This window comes from Crinia signifera, chromosome 5, assembly GCF_055691185.1.
Source record: "Crinia signifera chromosome 5, ASM5569118v1, whole genome shotgun sequence".
Classification (NCBI taxonomy): domain Eukaryota; kingdom Metazoa; phylum Chordata; class Amphibia; order Anura; family Myobatrachidae; genus Crinia; species Crinia signifera.
This window is the reverse complement of record NC_139221.1, coordinates 85579363-85598963: the sequence shown is the minus strand read 5'-3', so window position 1 is coordinate 85598963 and position 19601 is coordinate 85579363. Positions and strand designations below refer to the sequence as shown.

Here is a 19601-nt window from a genome sequence, read left to right as displayed (position 1 = left end):
ACACAAACATACAAGAGTACATTTTTTTGAGTGCCAATTAACCTAATATTATATATTTGGGTTGTGAGAAGAAGCTGGAGAACTCCTAGCAGAAACACATCCAAGCCTGGGGGAATATAGAAACTCCACACAGTTTTGGCCATGGTGGGAATCTAACCCATGACCTCAGTGCTGTGAGGCAGTAATGCTATCAATTAAACCAAGTTGACAAATGCATGGCATGACGCTAATAAAAACATCACTTTTTCACTAGTGAAATTGGGCTTTATTTTACATGAATAGTTTTTTTTATTGTTAATACCGAAATACAACAGACAATATGAACTTATACAAATGGGATAAAAAAGGCCATACATAAAGTATACAAACACATGGCAAATATAGGTATTTCACAAGTTAAAGATAAATATTAACAGGAAAAAAAAAAAGAAAAAAAGAAAAGAAATTGGGGCCATACTCTAAGAAAATATATTGTAAACTACGAAAACGGAAAAAAAAACCCAGCAAGAAATCTCAATAGAATTTTTAATAAAAACCTATGATGGTCATGGCCACTGTTTTAGGGCCTGGGAGTAAAGCAAAACAGAGATGCAAGGAGATACGATATTGTGTACACCTATATAACAACCGATAACACGTGTATGGGCACCTTTAGACCTGAAACAATCGAGGACCTTGGGTACCAAACTTATTTAATTTGGGTATTAATTGGTCACATTCCTGTCATTTTTCCAAATATTTGAAACAGTTTATTAGTAGCCCTGTACTTTTTGGTGGCCCCACACACTACAATATTGCAGGCAAATGGTTGGATTTCACAGCATTGATGTGGCCATTTTGGATAGTGATTAGTCACCTTGGCATGGTGATCAATGTTTGTACAGCCCAATTTAGGTTTAAGTCCCATACACACCATACCCATTAATATTAAATAACTTACGACCTCTTGCTTACATAATAATCATGTCATAGGTAAATTGCTCACACACAAACACACTCACACGCTCACATTCCCTCCCCAGTTAATCACATTTTCTATATTGCTTGTAGTGACTGATTTTACTGTATTCTGACTCCAATGTATTACAGTGTTCTAGAATGTTGGTTGATTTGTGACAGTGGTGACTAAAACCATATTCTAAATAAACAGTTAAATGAGACAAGTGAAGCGTAAGGGAAGCTATTTACTCTTCAACCTTTTGTACTGCACAATGGTGTAGAAACAGGCTTTTGAGATTTAATTTGTTTTGTAGATGTCACATCCCAGAGTACTGACTAATGCGTTTTCCCAGGCGAGAGCTGAGAAGAGTGCTTATCGCTGCACTATTTCATTCTAATACCAATTGCAGGCTCCATTTCTGTTGCTAAAGCACACAGGAACACAGCAGAGTGGATTAATGCCACAGATTGTTGATCAGACAGTGCTGCTAGAAAAATCTACCTGTTTGATATAATAAGCATTTTCCAAGTTTAAGCAAAAAAAAAAAAAAAATCAAATCAGCTGGTAAACCATTTTCTATTACAAGCTTTATTTAAAATAAGATATATTCTAAGCCGCTAGGTTTATATGAGAATGTCAATTGCGCTCTAAGTACTGTTTATTTCCATGGAAGAATCTTTAGAGAAAAGGTAATAGACCCAAAATAAAAATTCAAAAACCTTTAAAAGCTTCAAGCTCTTCGTGTAAAGCCAATTTATTTTGAACTATTTCTCCAATTTAGTTACTTGTCAAAAATTGTATATGATTTCTTAAGAAAATAAAGTGTAACTGTCAATGATAAGTTATATAGACTGTCACTGATGGTAAATCACATCGGGGCAGATGTATTAAGCCTGGAGAAGAGATAAAGTGTAGATAAATTGAAAGGAGATAAAGCACCAGCCAATCAGCTCCCAACTGTCATGTTCAAACAGAGTTCATTGGCTGGTGCTTTATCTCGTTTCACTTTATCTCCAGTTTATCTCTTCTCCAGGCTTAATACATCTGCCCCATAGTGAGGAAAATATGATAATGATAATAACATGGTATTTAAAACAAATATATTTATTTATATACACATCCGGTGATGTCAGCTGCCCACCCCAGGCAGGAATTTTTGCTAAATTGTAGCCCATAAGCTACTATAGTATAACCATATCGGACCAAAATTCGGCAGCACAGCAGCCTACTAAGAAACCCATGAATGCTTCAATATCTGCTGCGATCTCTACGTACTGCAGCTGGGTTACATCTGAATTTTTTTTAGGAACATGATGCTGGCCTGATTAATGTTGCAGTTTATGGCAGGTATAACAGGTGTCAGTTTAATTAAAAAATGTTTTTTTTTGTTTTTGTATACAGAGGAAATGTGTAATGTAGCATGTTAAACAAAATAGTTGGAAAGCACAAGATAATGGATTGTATTACTATATTAAGCATTATTGTTGGCTAAACATAAAAGTATTATCTCTAGGTAGTGTAGTGTCAGGCCCGTGAGTGCGACATATGAGTGTAAAATGGGGTAAACATTAGACAATGTGTTCCCAGCCCAACATTGTGAGCTGGATGCGACGTGTGCGGCCATGGCTCTCATCAGCGAGGTCTTCTGTCGGCCCTACTGCTAAGAATCATGGGAAAGCGCAGATAGTGTGTACACACTAGACGATTTTAACAATTTGTCATTCCAATACGTCGGAATCAGGAAACTTGTACAAAATTAAATGCTAAGAAAATTTGCAAGGTGCATTAAAGCCTGCATAACTCTTCACAAACTCTCAGCTCTGTTTCATTAATTGACTGTGTGTTTATGTAGGCCCGAGCCCAATATTATCTCTACTTTAACCCATTCTGATGAGGGGAATAACATTTGGCTTTTTTCATGTTTTTAACTGGATTATCTAAATATTCTCTACATACATTTTTAACAGTTATGTATTTGCATGCTTGATGTAGGTATGTGTGCTGGCAAAATCTGTCAACAGAAGTGAACCCTCAGGGACTGAAAAACTAAAGGAATATTACATATCCAGATGTTAATTACTCACCACTGTTTATCCTTTCTATGAGATAGATCTTTAGTCATTTATTTTTATCATATTTATACATAGGGATAATATGTCGTCGCCCCCCCCCCCCCCCCCCCCCCCCAAAAAAAAAAGTGCTAGATTTGCATACTGCAGTTCATTAATTAATGAAGGAATTTCTTATTTAATTTGTATAGAACCTAGCGGTGCACCACTTTAGAAAAAGTGGAGATGTTGCAACCAATCAGATTATGGCAATATCTGAATTCAACAATTCCCTTTTAAGAGTACAGTTGTGTCTTCATATATCATTGCTACAGTCCTTCCACACAGCTCCTCTTGGTGCATAAGGTCCCTTGAGGCTGTTCTAGCCTCTGGCATATTTTTCGCATCTTTTATGAAACTGCATCTTATTCGCAATGCTTTGTGACTAAAGTATCGGAGGCTGTGCTGATTAATTTGATATGCAACTTGTGTATCTGTGTGATACTGAGGGGGGTATTCAATCACTAGTCATGACTGTCCCTTCAGCCGTGATCCTGGCCTGTTTTCAGTTTCATCAGGGGGGATTCAATGTCCCACTTCGCAATCGTCGAAAAGGGGCATGTCTACGTAATGGCCGTGGCTTGTCGAGATTCGGCTTTGATCGTGACCGTTAACGGCAAATCCAGTCCGACAGCTTTTAAAGTCCGGCCCGTTCTTTCGATCTGCCTCTTCAATGCTGTCGGACAAGACAGCATTGAATAGGCGCCTGCTGCTTTTTGCCCCATCGGAAATAGCGGCAGGATTTGAATACCCCCCTGAATCTCTAAGTCTTTCTACGTAGTGCTACGATGCAGCGGCCATGGCTTTTTGCCACAAGTTCCATTGTGCTTCATGTATAGACTCATTTGCACACAAATTTACAAGCGTCGTATCTCTCCTCTCTCCTTGTCCTAGTCACATAAAATGATTGAATGTTTATGCAGATAAAAAACAGAATAACCAGTTTATATTCTACAGATATACCAGAATGACCAGCTTAAGATTTCCCGTGAACTCCCCATCAACTTCCCAGGCAACGATAGATCTTATGTGTGAAAATTTACATAATATCTATTGTAATATCTGCAACTCCCAGCATACTGATTGCTAAGACCCATGCACACTGGGCGATTTTGAGCTGAAAGCAGCTCACTTTTACCATTTGAGCTGCTTTCAACTCAAAAGCCGCCCGTGGGTGAGCGCCGCTACATGAGCGATTTTCAGTTCAGTGATTTTCGCACTGGGGAAATGATTTCTCACCCTGTGCAAAAGCAGGGTGCACACGGACACGGCGAACAGAGCGTCTGCCGGGCGAATGCACCCAAGACTGCATGCGTGGGGCAGCGGCGCAAAGGATTCACCCATAGGAACGCCCAGCGTTTCATGGGTGTTCCCATGAAAATGCTTTGCGTTCCCATGGTAATCGCCCGGTGGTGTGGGGGCAGGCAGCGGACATCACCAGATGTCCGCTGCCAGCCCAGTTCCTGTCGAGGTTGCAGGCAAATCTAAGTGACCTGAGAATCACTTAGATATGCGTCCACCTTCCACATCATTCCATGTGAGTGTTTCCCCCTTGCCTGCGAATGGATGTTCATGTTAAACAACCATTGGCAGCAGTGCAGGCATTCCCGCCGTGGGGGGCGGGGGGGGGGGCGGCGAGCAGTGGGCAGCGTCTGGGGGAACCAGAATAAGGACCTGTGTGTGTATATGCATCTTTAGCAGCATCAGATCATGTGTGCAGCATATAAGATCTCATAAGATCCATCTCACTGTTGCCGCATCGGATCGTAATCGTTCCATAACACCTCACGATGTGCACAAAAACACACACAATGCATCATGTGAGCTGTCAAACTCGTGCATTTGGGCCTGAAATCATTCTGATGTATGGCCAGCTTTAGATGTCGGTTCAGATTTACTGTATGGGATATATAATGGCTTTACTATCAGTGCTGATCTGATTTGGAACTACCCTGCACTACAAAAGGCCCCCTCAGGTAATCCTGATAACCACATAGTGATGTCATCTGGGGGGACATTTACTAAAGGTGGCCATACATCAGAAAGATATTGTACCCAATCATACAATCTCAACTGATTGTAAGATGGATTGTATGCAGATTGTGTGCACATCTTATGTACATAATCATACAATCAATCAGCAGATGGATTGTATGACTGATTGTAAGATGGATTGTATGCAGATTGTGTGCACATCTTGTGTACACAATCATGCAGTAGATGGATTGTATGATTGATTGTATGATCGATTGTGTGTAGATTGTGTGTCCAAAAACCACCAAGGACTGCCGGGGATTTCAAGGGAAATTGTACACAATCATGAGCGCAATCGATCTTAAGATCGATCTTTCTGATGTATGGCCAGCTTAAGTTCTATTTCACATGGGATGTTGCTATGGGCAACCAATCAGAATCTACTTATTTATTTAGCACCTTTTAGAAGAAAATAGATAACACTACCCAGGCACTTACAGGTCACATTTAAACCATGTCTCTGGCATACATCACTGCGTTCCAAGTTTTTTAAAGGGCAGCACCTGAATCAATCAATTCTGCTCTCTCTGCTTTTACTTGGTGCCACGCATTCATACTTGTCAAGTTTCTAGGAAATAATAGTTAGGAAGGGGTAGTCATGGGTGTGCCTAGCGCCACATCCACATACAGGTTGAGTATCCCGTATCCAAAATGCTCGGGACCAGGAGAATTTTGGATAACGGATTATTCCGTATTTCGGAATATTTTAATATTTCAATTATGTATTTTGAAGTATCTTGCATGTATGCTGTATAAACACAATAAATACACACAAATATATTTTATTACCACATAAAATACACAAATATATTTTATTTGTTCAAAAAACAAGGTTTCAAAACATTAAACAAAATTTGTGTACTATCTCAGATATTGAATTTGAATGCCAAGCAATTATTTTCTTGTACATATATAGTGCCAGTTACATATCATGTCCTCAGTAGTGCTGTTACAAATGTCCCCAGTGAGTTTTTAGCAAAAAAAATATTTTTTTTTCACTTTCTGGAATGTATGGTTTTCGGAATAATTCGGATAACGGATACTCGGATACGGGATACTCAACCTGTATATACATATCTATGCAAAATGCTTTTGTATATAGCATTAGCCACAGCATATATTGGGTTATTTTTAAAGTTTTATTACCTGCAGTTCTGAATTTCTTATATGCAGCTATATATAATTTAATGCTTATGCAATTAATTCCAAATGCAAATTGACCTTGTGTAAATTTATCCCTAAGCATATATTTCTTGCCTATGTTTCTTGGTGCATTAGATGTTATCACTGGACCGCCTAACAATATGTATTTGCTGCGCTGTTGTCCATTCCTTTATAATATCCTCCAAAAAAATGAAGGACACATATAGTCTAATTAAATAAACCTGTTTAATGAAAGATTATTAATAAAAATTCTTACACTGAATCACAGCACACTTACAGCCACTACAGAAACGATTTATTTTGCGGCATACACATGGGGCGATTGTAGCCCTTATTCTAAGCGACCTGACTAGAAATTTAAGCAGAGATTGCTCCATTTGTATTCCCCACTGACGGTGATGCGTGTCCTGCGCATTTCCATCGCCAGGTTAGATTATTACTGCAGTCAGTATAAATCTAGTCATTGCCAGTGTTTCCTCACCAGAGAACACTGGCCGTGCCGGATTGCTTAGTACACATCGCTGGTGCATCGCGTGTGTGCCAAGCAATCTGTGCTTCATTACTTTGCTCAGCATGGAGGCTCTGTTACCCCGTGTGTATGGGGGTTTACTGCACTAAGACCCTCATTCTGGTTGGCTCGCAAAGCAGCATTAGTTTACCTTGTAGCACCGCCCACTGTGAGTCTGAGCGGCCATCTCCTGATATTCACCGATTTTCCTACAGCGCTGCAAATGCATGTTTTTGCATAAACATACATTTGCAGCCTTGCGTGGGTGCCCGATTACCGACCATCGAATGATTTCTAAAGTGCTCGCTAATCTAAGTCAATCTCTGGTGACTTAGATTTGTGGCGCCCTCCTCCAAGAATCCAGTGATGTCAGACGTCTGCCCCCGAAAGGTAGGTGGCTGTGTTTGGGGATGCCCAGCATTTTCCTGGGAGCACCCAGCGTTTTTTGTGGGTACGGCCAGGAATACAGTACGCCCCCTACCTGCCTCCTGCACACGCCCCCTGCTATATATTTGCATATGCGCATGCAAGATCTTCAACATCGGTCACCATTGAAAATTCGCAACATAGTGAAATGATCATAGTGAGGGCTTAAGACAGCAGAGATAAGAAGATACTCGGTGATTATGTACTCTGTGCTCTGCTGCTGTCTCTCCTGCCAGTGGCCCAACTAATGGTCTATTGAGCGTCATCAAGCAGGGATTCATGAGCAATTACAGCAGTCATGGTGACTGTAACAAATCACTGTCCTTACCCAGAAACTCCTTGATGCACCTCCGGAAAGCTGGGTTGAACGGTAGTGAAAAACTTGAAGAATCTGGGGTTTTTAATTTATAGTCTGTGCTGGGTAGCAGGAAATTTACATAGTGAAATGGGAGTCACACAGGATGCAAAAAGTTAGGCTACAGATGGAGCCCCTCTCTTCTTTGCCCGGCTCTCGCCAGACAGTCCCCGCTGGCGAGAGCCAGTGGAGATGGACTAAATCAGACTGAGATGTGTGTGTGTCTCACGCGCGTCGCAGTCTCTCGGCGGCTGGGCAGCGAGACCCTGCCCGTCTCCGCTTCAGGGAGATGGGGAGGGTGGGTTCGGAGCGGTGGTGGGGAATGCAGCGGCGGGGAGCTCCGTCGCCACGGGGTGCGCAAGCGTCTAGTGTACATGCACCCCCTGGCGGGGGCTGCGCGCCGGCAAAGATGAAACGCGCTCCATCTGTACATTGGCTCAACCATGGGGTTGGTAAAAGTATATTGCAGGATATCATAAAATGGTTAATTACATTACTTGTACTTGAATGCAGTTGGAAGCTGCACACATGTTTATGCTACTTTAATAATGCAATTACAAATGATGTTATAAAAAAAGATAATTTTTTAAACTTTTTTAATGTTGGCAAATCTGCAGTTTGAATAATATGTAAAAATCTGGGTCTATAGAAAGCTTCAGGGAATTAGATCTATTCCTTTCAAACTTCACTAGTTATTTAGATTTCTGTGTGCACATGAGAAATGGGAGAAAATGTCAGATTCTGCTGGAGGGCATTGTGTAACCAATTTTCAGTCAATACGTAATGCAAGATAAGGGAAGAGTTAAATATATCACAAAAAAAAGCTGATGTGCGAGGAAAGGAATATTTTCCTATTTGCACCTGACAAAGTTCCCCATGAAAAGTGTGGAATTTGCATATCAAATCTGGAGCCTGTAACACTTAAAATTTCAGAAAAGTTGAAAGAAAAGCCTTCTGTTTATAAATAGCATTATGTTCTCTAAAGTGTTCTCGAAAACATATGGCCGCAAGTTTATGGTTTCCAAAGATAATATATTCCCTGCAGATTAAGGGGGAAATCTACCAAAATGGATTCGTAAAAAATAGGTGTATTCGTAGGCAGAAATACACCTATTTTTTTATTTACAATCCCGAAAATACAACAATTCGTATACCTAATGATGGGACATTCGTATTTGTATTTACAAATACGAATGTCTACACCATCGATAGAATACGACAGGAATCACCATTCAAAAGAATGGTGGTTCCTGATGTACTAAGCAGCCGTATTGATAATACGGCTGCTAATTCGTGTAAAACAGGCACCAAAATACGACAGGAAAATACACCTTGCTTTCCCTGTCGTATTTGCTTTAAGCCTGCATGGATCAGTCAGATCCATGCAGGCTTTAGTGTAAAAAAATAGAAAAAATTAATAAATAAAAAAAAAACATTTGTTTTAAACTGTGGAACTATGAGTCCCAGCAAGCCTCCCCTGCAAGCTGGGACTTGGTGAACCACAAGTCCCAGCCTGCGGGGCATTAAAGGGCCCGCTGGGTCTTGTAGTTCCACAGTAAAAAAAATAGTTAAATAAATACACACTGACACCTGAAAAATAAAAGTTTAATACATACATTACACACACACTGATACTTACCTATCTTGATCCCGTAGGTAGGTCCCAGAGTCTTGATCCGGTGCCTTGTCCTGGTTCCGGATCATGTCGTCTTTCTTCACCATGTCGATCTTCATGTCGGCGTTGGCGTCAGGTCCGGGTCCGAAGAAATCCATGGTGGACCTGTGGAAGGAAATCCAACTCACCCAGGTCCTCCATGGAAGTTCTTCTGGCTTGGTCCGACGTAGTCCAGGCATTCTTCCATCTTCTTCCATCTTCTGGCTTCTTTTTCAAGCTGCCAGGCGACTCCGGCAGCTCCCCGACTGTCAGAGCCGCAGAGATGTTTCCTCCTCGGCGTCTGGACTAAGAATGAATTCTGGCCAATTCATTCTTAGTCATTCTTAGTCCAGACGCCGATGAGGAAACATCTCTGCGGCTCTGACAGTCGGGGAGCCGGCTGTGGCATTACCCTGCTTGCTGGCTGGTTTGGCCTGGGGCTGGTTCTTAAAATACAGGGGACTCCTAGTCATTTTGTACCCCGTATTTTGGGAACCAGCCCCGGACCTGGAGCCTGGGGCTGGTTGTTAAAAATCGGGGAACCCCTATTTGTCGGGTTCCCTGATTTTTAATTACCGGCTCTTTCAGCCTGGTGCTGGTTACAGCTGTGGGGGGGACCCCGCGCCGTTTTTTATTTATTTTTCTATTTTTTTTTTACACACTGCAGCCTGCACGGATCTGACTGATCCGTGCAGACTGCCAGAAAAATTTGTATTAGCGGTCGTATATACGGCCAGCTAATACAAATGAATACGACATCGGAGGGTTACAAAGCAGTCGTATATGACTGCTTTGTAATTTCCCCTCCAGAATACAACTTTGCATACGACTGAAACAGTCGTATGCAGTCGTAGGGAAAATACTAATACGAAAAACTAGGTTTTTCATATTAGTAAATTTCCCCCTAATTGTCAAAACAAATTTCTTATTTTATGAAATACACTATTGTGGCTAAGAATAATGGCATATTAATCACTAAAATAAACATCCCAATGAAAATGTATATAATGTATTACATATATATATATATATATATATATATATATATATATATATATATATATATATATATATATATATATATTGCTAGATACTCCTCACCTCTATTAGGTGAAGTACCGCCAGTAGCCACGAGAGGGCACTCGATTGACCCCATTACTCCTAAACAGAAAGTGAAAACTAAATGATCTGTTTCAAACTTGCTGGATGTGGAGAGAGGGAGCTGTGAAGATAAGAGACTGGGAGTAGAAGCAGAAAGGGGAGGAGGATAGGAGGATGGAGATGACTACTTTGTCCATTCTCTCTACCTGCTGCCTCATGTCCTGACTCTCCCTGCCATCCTCACTTCTTGACTCAGTTCTCCTTACCTGCACCCCATGTCACCTGTCCGTTTCCCCCTCCTTCCAGATTGTAAGCTCCTTAGAGCAGGTCCCTCTTCCCTCCTGTTCTCCCAGCACCCTTCTTGCATTTCAATTACAGCTCTCTTACTCACCTGCATCTCTTCTCACGCACTTTCCTATATCTCAGCTGTATTGTGTACTAAGATTTGTGCTGTTAATTGTGCTCTGCTTTTGATCTTCTGTCACTGTTATGTCTAGTTCTGTTTACCCTGTACTGTTCTAATGTGTTCTATATGTACGGCGCTGCGTACCACTTGTGGCGCCTTTTAATTAAAAATATAATAATAATAATGGGACTAAGCCATCATTTTGATGGGCTTTTACCTATAAAAAAGGTCCGCTCCTTTAAGTTATGGTATATTATACCAGGTCAGACTTTTCAGAAATCACCAGTGATGTAAATCTGTTTCCCCCCTTCTCGTCACCATCCAGTAATGGGCCAGTGCTTGGTTTCTCATGAACTCCCTTGCCTGGGCTCAGTCACATGCAGCAGGAAGCCTTTTGGTTACTTAATGAGCTTGCTCATAAGAGATGCTGCTGTTCAAGGCCATCCCCCATTTCCTTGCACTTGCTTCATTGCTTTCTCAGATCATAGGATTTGTTGGATTTGGAACAGAGCCCATATACAGTATATTGTGTTGTGTCAGCCATGACAAAATTGCAAACTGCATGTGACTGTACAAAAATAGAATTTACTATTGGATCCCTGACCACATAGATCTAACAGTGATAAGTTGCATAGGAAAGCTAATCTAGGTCTGCCTTCCAGAATTCGTCCGTCACCTTCTGGTCTGTGCATTGAGCAATCCATGGTCTCTTCGGGACACAGTGTGCAGGAATTGGAACCACATGTCAAACAAATGTGTTCCTTGCCCCATCGTTTCCTTGCCACTATTGTCTTGATGTTTAAGCATAATTTTGCACATTAGTTTGCCAATTAAATTTAAATGTTAAATGTGAGAAAACAGCACAAAAAAAGCCAATTACCCAAAAATGGTATGGTTTTATTTAACGTGACAGAAAAAGAGAATGAAAGAAAAAAACCTCCAAAATTAAAACAAAAATATAGTCCTTCAATTTCCTTGTCACTCATGTAACTGTTAGGAATCTGTGCATTCCTCCCTGCAAAAGATAATAGGCCATTTCCTGACAGACCCCTTATACTCTGTAGAGGCAATTAAGAGACTTATGTAACATGACACCGTTTAATTACAGAACAGCACAATAACATAAAATTACTACGCTACTTGCCGATAAAGGACTTCATATACAGTATATCTTGCTTTATCAATGAGGTAATCCAAAAGGCGAGATGAAGCAGCTAATAAGGTACTTATGTATTATCTGGGCTCCAATGTTAAATGCACCCCATTTTTTCATACCCCTACTATCCAACTGCGCATGGAGTTGATTTTATATAGTGTGGCATGGAGTTGATTTTATATAGTGTGGCGAGCACAGCGAGCCACCGTGCCCGAAGCGTGGCGAGGGGACGCGGCCTCATAAGAAAAACGGGAGCCCAGATATTACATAAGTACCGCTAATAATGTCTTCTGTAGCTTAGCCCTAATAATGAAGCCTTTGGGTTAGCAGCACAATGAAAAGTGACACGCAATTGATACCTAGGAAAGCTACATAGATAATGACTTTATATGAGGACTTATTATTATAATACAATAAAACAAGGAAATGTAGATGCCAGGGCACAATATAGAAAACTTCATAAAAAAGCTTTGCCTCTACTTAGAAAGCCAGAGAAAAATATCACCCATTCACATTTCATTATACAAAACATCTAAACTGCAGCTAGTTAATGGTACATTGGCAAATAATCTCATATAATTTACAATGAATTTTTATCTTTTAAAATTGTATGATAAGATTAACTGCGGAACCACATTTACTGTCACCAGGAAATAGTTTATTGAGAGGTATATTTAGTGTTTTGTCTACTAAAATGAAAATCTCATTTACTAGGTGGATCATTTTTTTTTTGCATGTAACCATTTTCTTTATGATTGTATCTTTGTGTCAAGCCATTTAGCTGTAGACTTGTTTTATGTAACCTGGAGAAGCTTGTTGAGTACCTAACACAAAGCTTGAACGTTTCCATTGGTAATGGCTATCATGATTGATTGGAGTTTAAATATATATAGAAGCACTTGTGATAGGAACAGAAATGAACCCGCACACATAAAGTTCTTTGCAAAAGGTGAAGTGTATTAATAAAGGTACAGCATAGTACATACGCTCATAGCGGCGGACCCAATGACCGTTTCGACTAGATACAACCAGTCTTCTTCAGAAGACTGGTTGTATGCAGTGAAAATGGACGTTGGGTCCGCGGCTGTGATCTAGGGACAGCTTATCGGGGCGAGCTATAACATAACCCCAAGCAAGCCTTTTACTCTCGATCAGTGATTGCGGGTAATAGGATAACCTCCTATTTTCTACTCTCAAAGTTAACACTTAAATAAAAGTTGGTGGTAACTGGCACAATTAGAATTCCTCATCATTAAGAATGTAAAAGAGCTCATGGAAACTTTTGCGTCAAAGACACTACATATCCTCCAAATTTGGTCCACTGACCTCCTTATACAACCCAGACTTCCAACCCGGTACAAATATCCCTGACTTCTCCCAATGGGCCTTAGAGGGTATCTTTCGGGTAGGTCAGTTGGTTACGTCTATAGGAGTGCGATCGTTCTCCGACATCCAAACTAAATGGGAGATCTCTCCTAGAGACTTTTGGAAATATCTCCAAGCAAGACACTTCCTACAAACGAACTCTAGATTCCCACTGGCCTCCCGCGAGCTGACGCCATTTGAAAGATTATGTGTAGCCACACGCGACCCCACTCATACGATTTCAGCAATATGCAAAATCCTTCAAAACTCAAACTCTGATATAACCTCGTCTTTCACCAAGGCCTGGGAGAGAGATTTAGGTCTGACTATCTCGGATAAAGAATAGGAATCCATCTTTATGAAAGCACACGCCAGTTCCATCTGTATCCAAACCAGAGAAACCCAGTACAAATTAATCATGAGATGGTATAGACAGCCTTCTAAATTACATATTATGAAAACTGCTGGAGATGCAAAAGTGCTACCGGGACACTACTACATGTCTGGTGGGAATGCCCACTCATCACACCTTTCTGGTTAGAAGTTCTTAAGATATCACAAGGCATACTCCACACCTCCCTCCCCGCCTTTTGGCTACTTAGTCTCTCCATTACCCCGATCTCTCTATACAAATCTTCATTGTGTAGACACTTAAGCAATGCCGCAAGAGCCGTAATTCCAGCACTATGGAAATCCACAACCCCTCCCACACGGAAATCCTGGTTCACTAAAATCGATTATTACATGAACATGGAGGACACAATGCTATCCTCTGTTGATATACAATCAGGTTTTATGACTACATGGCTTCCTTGGCTGGAATACAAGGAAAGTCAAGAATACAAAAACTTTACCTCTTAAACAGAATAACTAACTATGGGGTAGATTTATTAAGCTCGGTGAAGTGATAAACTGTCTGGTTTTTATCACCGGCCAATCAGGTCCTACCTCTCATTTTTCAAACCAAGCCTGTAACTTCACAGGTAGGAGCTGATTGGCCGGTGATAAAAACCAGACAGTTTATCACTTCACCGAGCTTAATAAATCTACCCCTATATTGCCATATTACTATAGCGTTAAACCGCTTTTACTAGCTCCCCTTACCTTGGGAAAGGTAAACCCCATCCCCGCTTATACCCTCACCCTTCTTTCTCTTTCCTCTATCTGTCTTTTCCCACTTGTTCTCTGACCCTCCCATCTTCATATGTTTGTAATATTTAAATATTTATAGCATAACATTTTCGGCTCCTTAGTACTTCTGTTCTGTACACAGTTTTTTTTTTCATACTTTCTAATCTCTTACTACAGTGCACACTCGACTATTTAGAACTATATAATTGTTCTTCTCGCTGCGTCAAGAAATATTGATTACCTGAATATTTACTCTATATGGAGCTGCTCAAACTCACTATTTTTGTATTTCTATGTAATTTCAATAAAAAAAGAATATACAAAAAAAAAGAATGTAAAAGAGGGTTGTTCAGAAAGTGTCCGCATAAATGGCCGTGGATTGTCAATCTGCGGCCGAGATCACGACAATCCACGGCCATTATCGGGCTTGTTCTACCGTGATCGCTCTTCAATGCTGTCGCTATTGATTTGACAGCATTGAATAGGGACCCACCGCTGTTTCCCCTGTCGGGAATAGCGCAGAGCCTTGAATGCCCCGCAAGGTTTGTCTACGGACACAACCTTTTTAGTTGGGGAACCGCTGCCTTTATTTGGGATAGTACTGATTCCTCCGCAAGAAAAACATTTATTTGTTTTTAAATAAATGAGAAAAATGAAAAGGCCCTCCTTATGGCTTCTCTGCTGGCCGCGGTGTTTACAATGCACCATCACCAGACTGCTGTTTATGTATCAGCAGGGAAGATTTGTCACTTTTTTTTTTTTTTTTGTGAAAGGATGCTACAGAATTATATATTTTCTATATATGTTTCATTGAGCTGTCAGTGCATTGGTTTGTTAATTGTAGCATTATAGGTGTTACAAATATTGCATTCTGAAATACTTTTGGTCTAGAGCAGTTCTCTGACTTCTCAAGTTTTCCCAAAAGGTCATGTTTTAAGGATCTCTGTCAATGGAAACAGGTCAATAATTATTTACCCATCAAAATGTATCTGTGCATGAGTAAATAAATCCAGAAAACATGACCTATTAGAGGTCCTTGAGGTTTAGAGTTGCGCAGCAGTATGCTAGCTAGATGCAGTGGTCGTTTGGCAGTGATGGTGCCACACCGAAGGCACCGCCCAGGGTGACGCCACCACTTCCTCATACCTCCCCGAGCAGGCATGGCACTGGAAGCCAATTTAGTACCAGTTATTTATAGTTATTTATACACAGCCTGTAACGAAATACGGTCGTATTATCGACCATAGTTAGGTCGACAGTCACTAGGCTGACACCGTTGGGTCGACAGGTGGGGAGGTAGACATGGATCAAGGTCTACACGTGTCTAGGTCGACATGTGACAAGGTCGACATGGGTTTAAGTCAACATATGCCTTAGGTCGACATGGGTTAGGTTGACAGGTCGTTAGGTCGACATGGTTTTTTGACTGTTTTTGGAGGCGACATGTGCCGACAGGCGGTATGTCATGCCCTACCATCCACTAGGGCGTGGTGGAAGAATAAAATAGTGTGCCGAGCGCAGCGAGGCACTGTGCTTGAAGCATCGCAAGCGATGCGAGGGGCTGCGGTTGACTTCCAACTGTGTCCATGTCGACTGTGTCGACATTTGGGTAAAAAACAGTGAAAAAACCCATGTCGACCTAACGCATATATGCACCTAAACCCATATGTCGACCTTGTTCCATGTCGACCTAGACACCTTTTTTTTTTGGCAGGTCGAAATGTTCTGAACTTCCGAAAACCAGGTGGATTGACGTAATAGCCGCTAATCCACCTGCTTTTTGATGGAAGCACAAGTTTTGCCCATGTTTCCAGCAATCCCAATCCGACACAATAAAATGCCGGATTGAGGCAAGGGGGACGGCGCTGGGTGAGCAGCAGCCTGCCCATCGCCTTCCTCCTATCCGCTGCCGCCCGCACCTCCCCTACCCACCGGCCGCACTCACCTGCCCCTCTGCCGTGCCGGGTAAGAGCAGGTCACCCAGTCCCAGTGTCGGCCTGGTGAGCATCAATCAGCGGCCAAATCTGACATCCGGATTTGGACACTACATTGAATAATGGATGCCTGATCCATTCTGGCAAAATAATTTCGGAATGGATCCGGCATCAATTGAATATACCCCTTAATGTGCATACATTTGTTTTTCTGTCTAAAGAATGGGGTAAAAAATATACAGCTGGTCTTAAATCAAATACTAACCTCTTAATTGTCCATAAGGCTAGTGGGCGAAGTAGATCACACATTTGTATATTTACAATGGATATATATTTTGGTGCCCTGCAAAAAGCTTTAATGGATGATAATTTTATAGTCATTAGATTTATACATTAAATAATTAATCCATGTTCAAAGAAAAGCAACATTTTTTTAAATAAAACATTTATAGTGATGACTTCTAAAAGTTTCTCCTACTGAAGCTTTGTTTCAATTATGTATTCACTTTGTTTTATTGTAATCTTTGCTTGAGCAGTAGGGACTCAAAGCTGCACTAATGCATGACTTCCTTTTCATATCTTTTATTATTTATTGCTTTGGTCATTGTTATGGTGATTACAGACGTATTTCTCTTTCTCTTTTGTCAGAAAATAAACCAATCATGACATCAGAAACGGGTTCTGCTGATTCCGAATCCAAGCAGGATCAGGAGAAAGACAAGAAGGGCACAGGTGGAACACAGCCAGAACAGCAACCTGGCGAAGATCATCAGAACGCAGTAGAAAATTTCCCAGCTGCTGCTGCTCACAGTACACCCCTGAAAAGTGAAAAGGCAAGTGTCTTTTATTTTCTCACGATGCAAAGGACCATTGGAAATATATTTTTTAAATCCTATTCATTAATGAGCAATTTTTTACGTTGAAAGAAAATGGATATTTGTCGCTCGATTTTCTTCTCCTGTTATCCCCTAAAGTGTTAACATTATTTCTTCTCCTTTAGGATTTAGTGATCTCTATCGCAAATAAAAAAGGCATCTGTTGCAAACAGCCAAAAGCCCTGTACACATTGGAGCCATATTGCTTTTTTTTTAGCCCTTTTGAGTGATATCACTGATTACATCGGCCAGTATGCACACGCTGACAGACGATTAACATTAACGACCCGCTCTGACGTCTGTGCATGTCCCCGCTGTCGTTCACAGCCCGCATGTATGTGTATACACTTGCCAATGTCGGCACTCAGGCAGGTCCCCGCGGCCGCCAATTTTGGGGATTGCAGAGTGTGTAGGCACCTTTTAGGTCTAAAGTAATGAGGAAATGAGGAAAAAACATATATAGTATAGCAATTTCCTAGTGTTCTGTGATGTCAATGCAATAAAGAAGGCTGGAGCTACACTGATAAAATATTTATTTGACTATGAAGACAGATTGTCATATCTTTTTCCGGAATGTAGGCTCTAAAGCTACAGCCACATCCATTATCTAGTACTTAATGTGTGAGATGAAGGCCAGTTAGCTAGCCTGCATATTGATCACATGGACACATTAGCAATTAATGTCCTTGAAACTGTCACTCTTTTGGGCAAATATGAACTAATTTCTGAAAGAAGTGCTCTCACTAATGCTCTTTAAACCAGATTAATTATTGTAATTACCTGTAATTCTGCACAAGGCTGCCAGAGATTTCTTTGATTTTGTGGATATCACCGCATGATGTCTCCAATTCCTCTCATACCTCTGCTCTATCCATATTTCAAGTCTTAGGACCTAATCGGTACTTGTTTCCTAGCACGGCCACACCGATTTACATCGGGGTGGTCGTGTCGGAAAAATCGCGTCGATCGCATCGCATGCGATTTGGTCGCATGCGATGCGACCGACCCCGATTTTTTGATTGAATCAAATGTGAATGGGGTCCCTGGGACCCGATTTTACATTGGATTCAATGTAAAATATTTCCTAGACCCCCAAATTTTACAACGTAAACCTTCACAGGTAAAATATTCACTAGACCCCCAAATTTTACAACGTAAAACTTCACAGGAATACGCGTCCCCTCGCGGGGCTCGCTGCGCTCGCCACGTTACCGGCTCGGTGGCTCGCTGCGCTAGCCACACTATATATTCTCAACTCCACACCGACGTGGATAGAAGGGGAATGAAAAGGTCGGAGGACGCGCACCGCCGCCCCTCGCGGGCTCGCTGCGCTCGCCACACTTCGGGTTGGCGTCTATCGTGGGGTGACGACGGGGCCATATATAATGTGAAATGGGTCATATTGGCCCATTTCACATTTTTCACATTTTTTTCAATGTGAGATGGACTTAATCAAGTCCATCTCATCTTAAGCCAGTATAATGGCACAAGACCGACGCGATGCTCACAATTTCAATGTTACAAAAATATTTTAACATTGAAGCTTATGGCAAAATCGGGGGCATAGCGTCGGGACCAATGTTAATGGTCCCGACCGACGCGATGCCCCCGATTTTTTACCTTTGCCTGCAAAATGGACCTGATTTCAAAGGAAATCGGGTCCATCGTTGGGATCGTGTACCTTAACTTTAAGGTACACGATCCCAACGATTGTGGCCGTGCTAGGAAACAAGTACCACCTAATCTAAGGTATTCCACTGGCAAAAGTACTTTAGTATTAACCACAACAATAAAAACAACAAAACTTTCAGAAGAAATTCCTGAACTGTTCCTCATACTACATTTGTATTGAAGTAAAGCATCTGTAGTCCATCAACGAGACCCCAGATATTCTCCTAGTCATTGTAATGGCTACTAGCTAAAAATCTGTGGGAAGTGCCACAAAATGCAGATTATAGTGGTTGAAAGGATTGTGCTTAAAGCACTTGCAGGATTGTTGTCTCATTTATGGATTGATGCTTCAACAGGTGTCCTCAATACGTTGATTTTGCCGTTTATGTAAAAAGATGTTTGCCCATGTCTGTATGCATGTACCCTATTTCTACTTCAGATAATTCAGTCTGAGGTCCTTGTCAAATGCTGGCTTATACGATTCCAGAATTTGATACTGTTGCAGCTTTAGGGGGGTATTCAATGTGAGGGTCACGGCAGTTGAGCTTGCTCGACCGCCGTGACCCAGTCCCGTTCTCGGTCAGCTCGACCGAGAACATGCAGGCGGGAATCAATGTCCCGCCTGCAGCAGGACAAGAAGGGGCGTGGCCGTGAGTTGCAGCCGGGAAGAGGCAAGTTGCAGCCAGCAGCTCGTCACTTCCCGCCCGTTCTAGGCAGAATGGGCCCAACCGCTTGGGATGTCGGGCTCCTTCTGCCGAGATACCCTGCTCAAT

General features: G+C 41.5%; 1 protein-coding gene across 23 annotated transcripts in view; it reads left to right on the top strand.

The window, feature by feature from the left end:
* EPB41L3 (erythrocyte membrane protein band 4.1 like 3) overlaps window positions 1–19601 on the top strand; it is a 262411-nt gene that overhangs the window by 123622 nt on the left and 119188 nt on the right. For 22 of the 23 annotated variants that reach the window (XM_083187582.1, XM_083187602.1, XM_083187595.1 and 19 more), the window contains exon 2: window positions 16931–17115. In XM_083187582.1, the coding sequence (XP_083043708.1) occupies window positions 16945–17115 (171 nt within the window). In that variant the 5' untranslated portion in view covers window positions 16931–16944. The remainder of the gene's footprint in view (window positions 1–16930; window positions 17116–19601) is intronic. The other variant, XM_083187591.1, reaches the window with a different exon arrangement.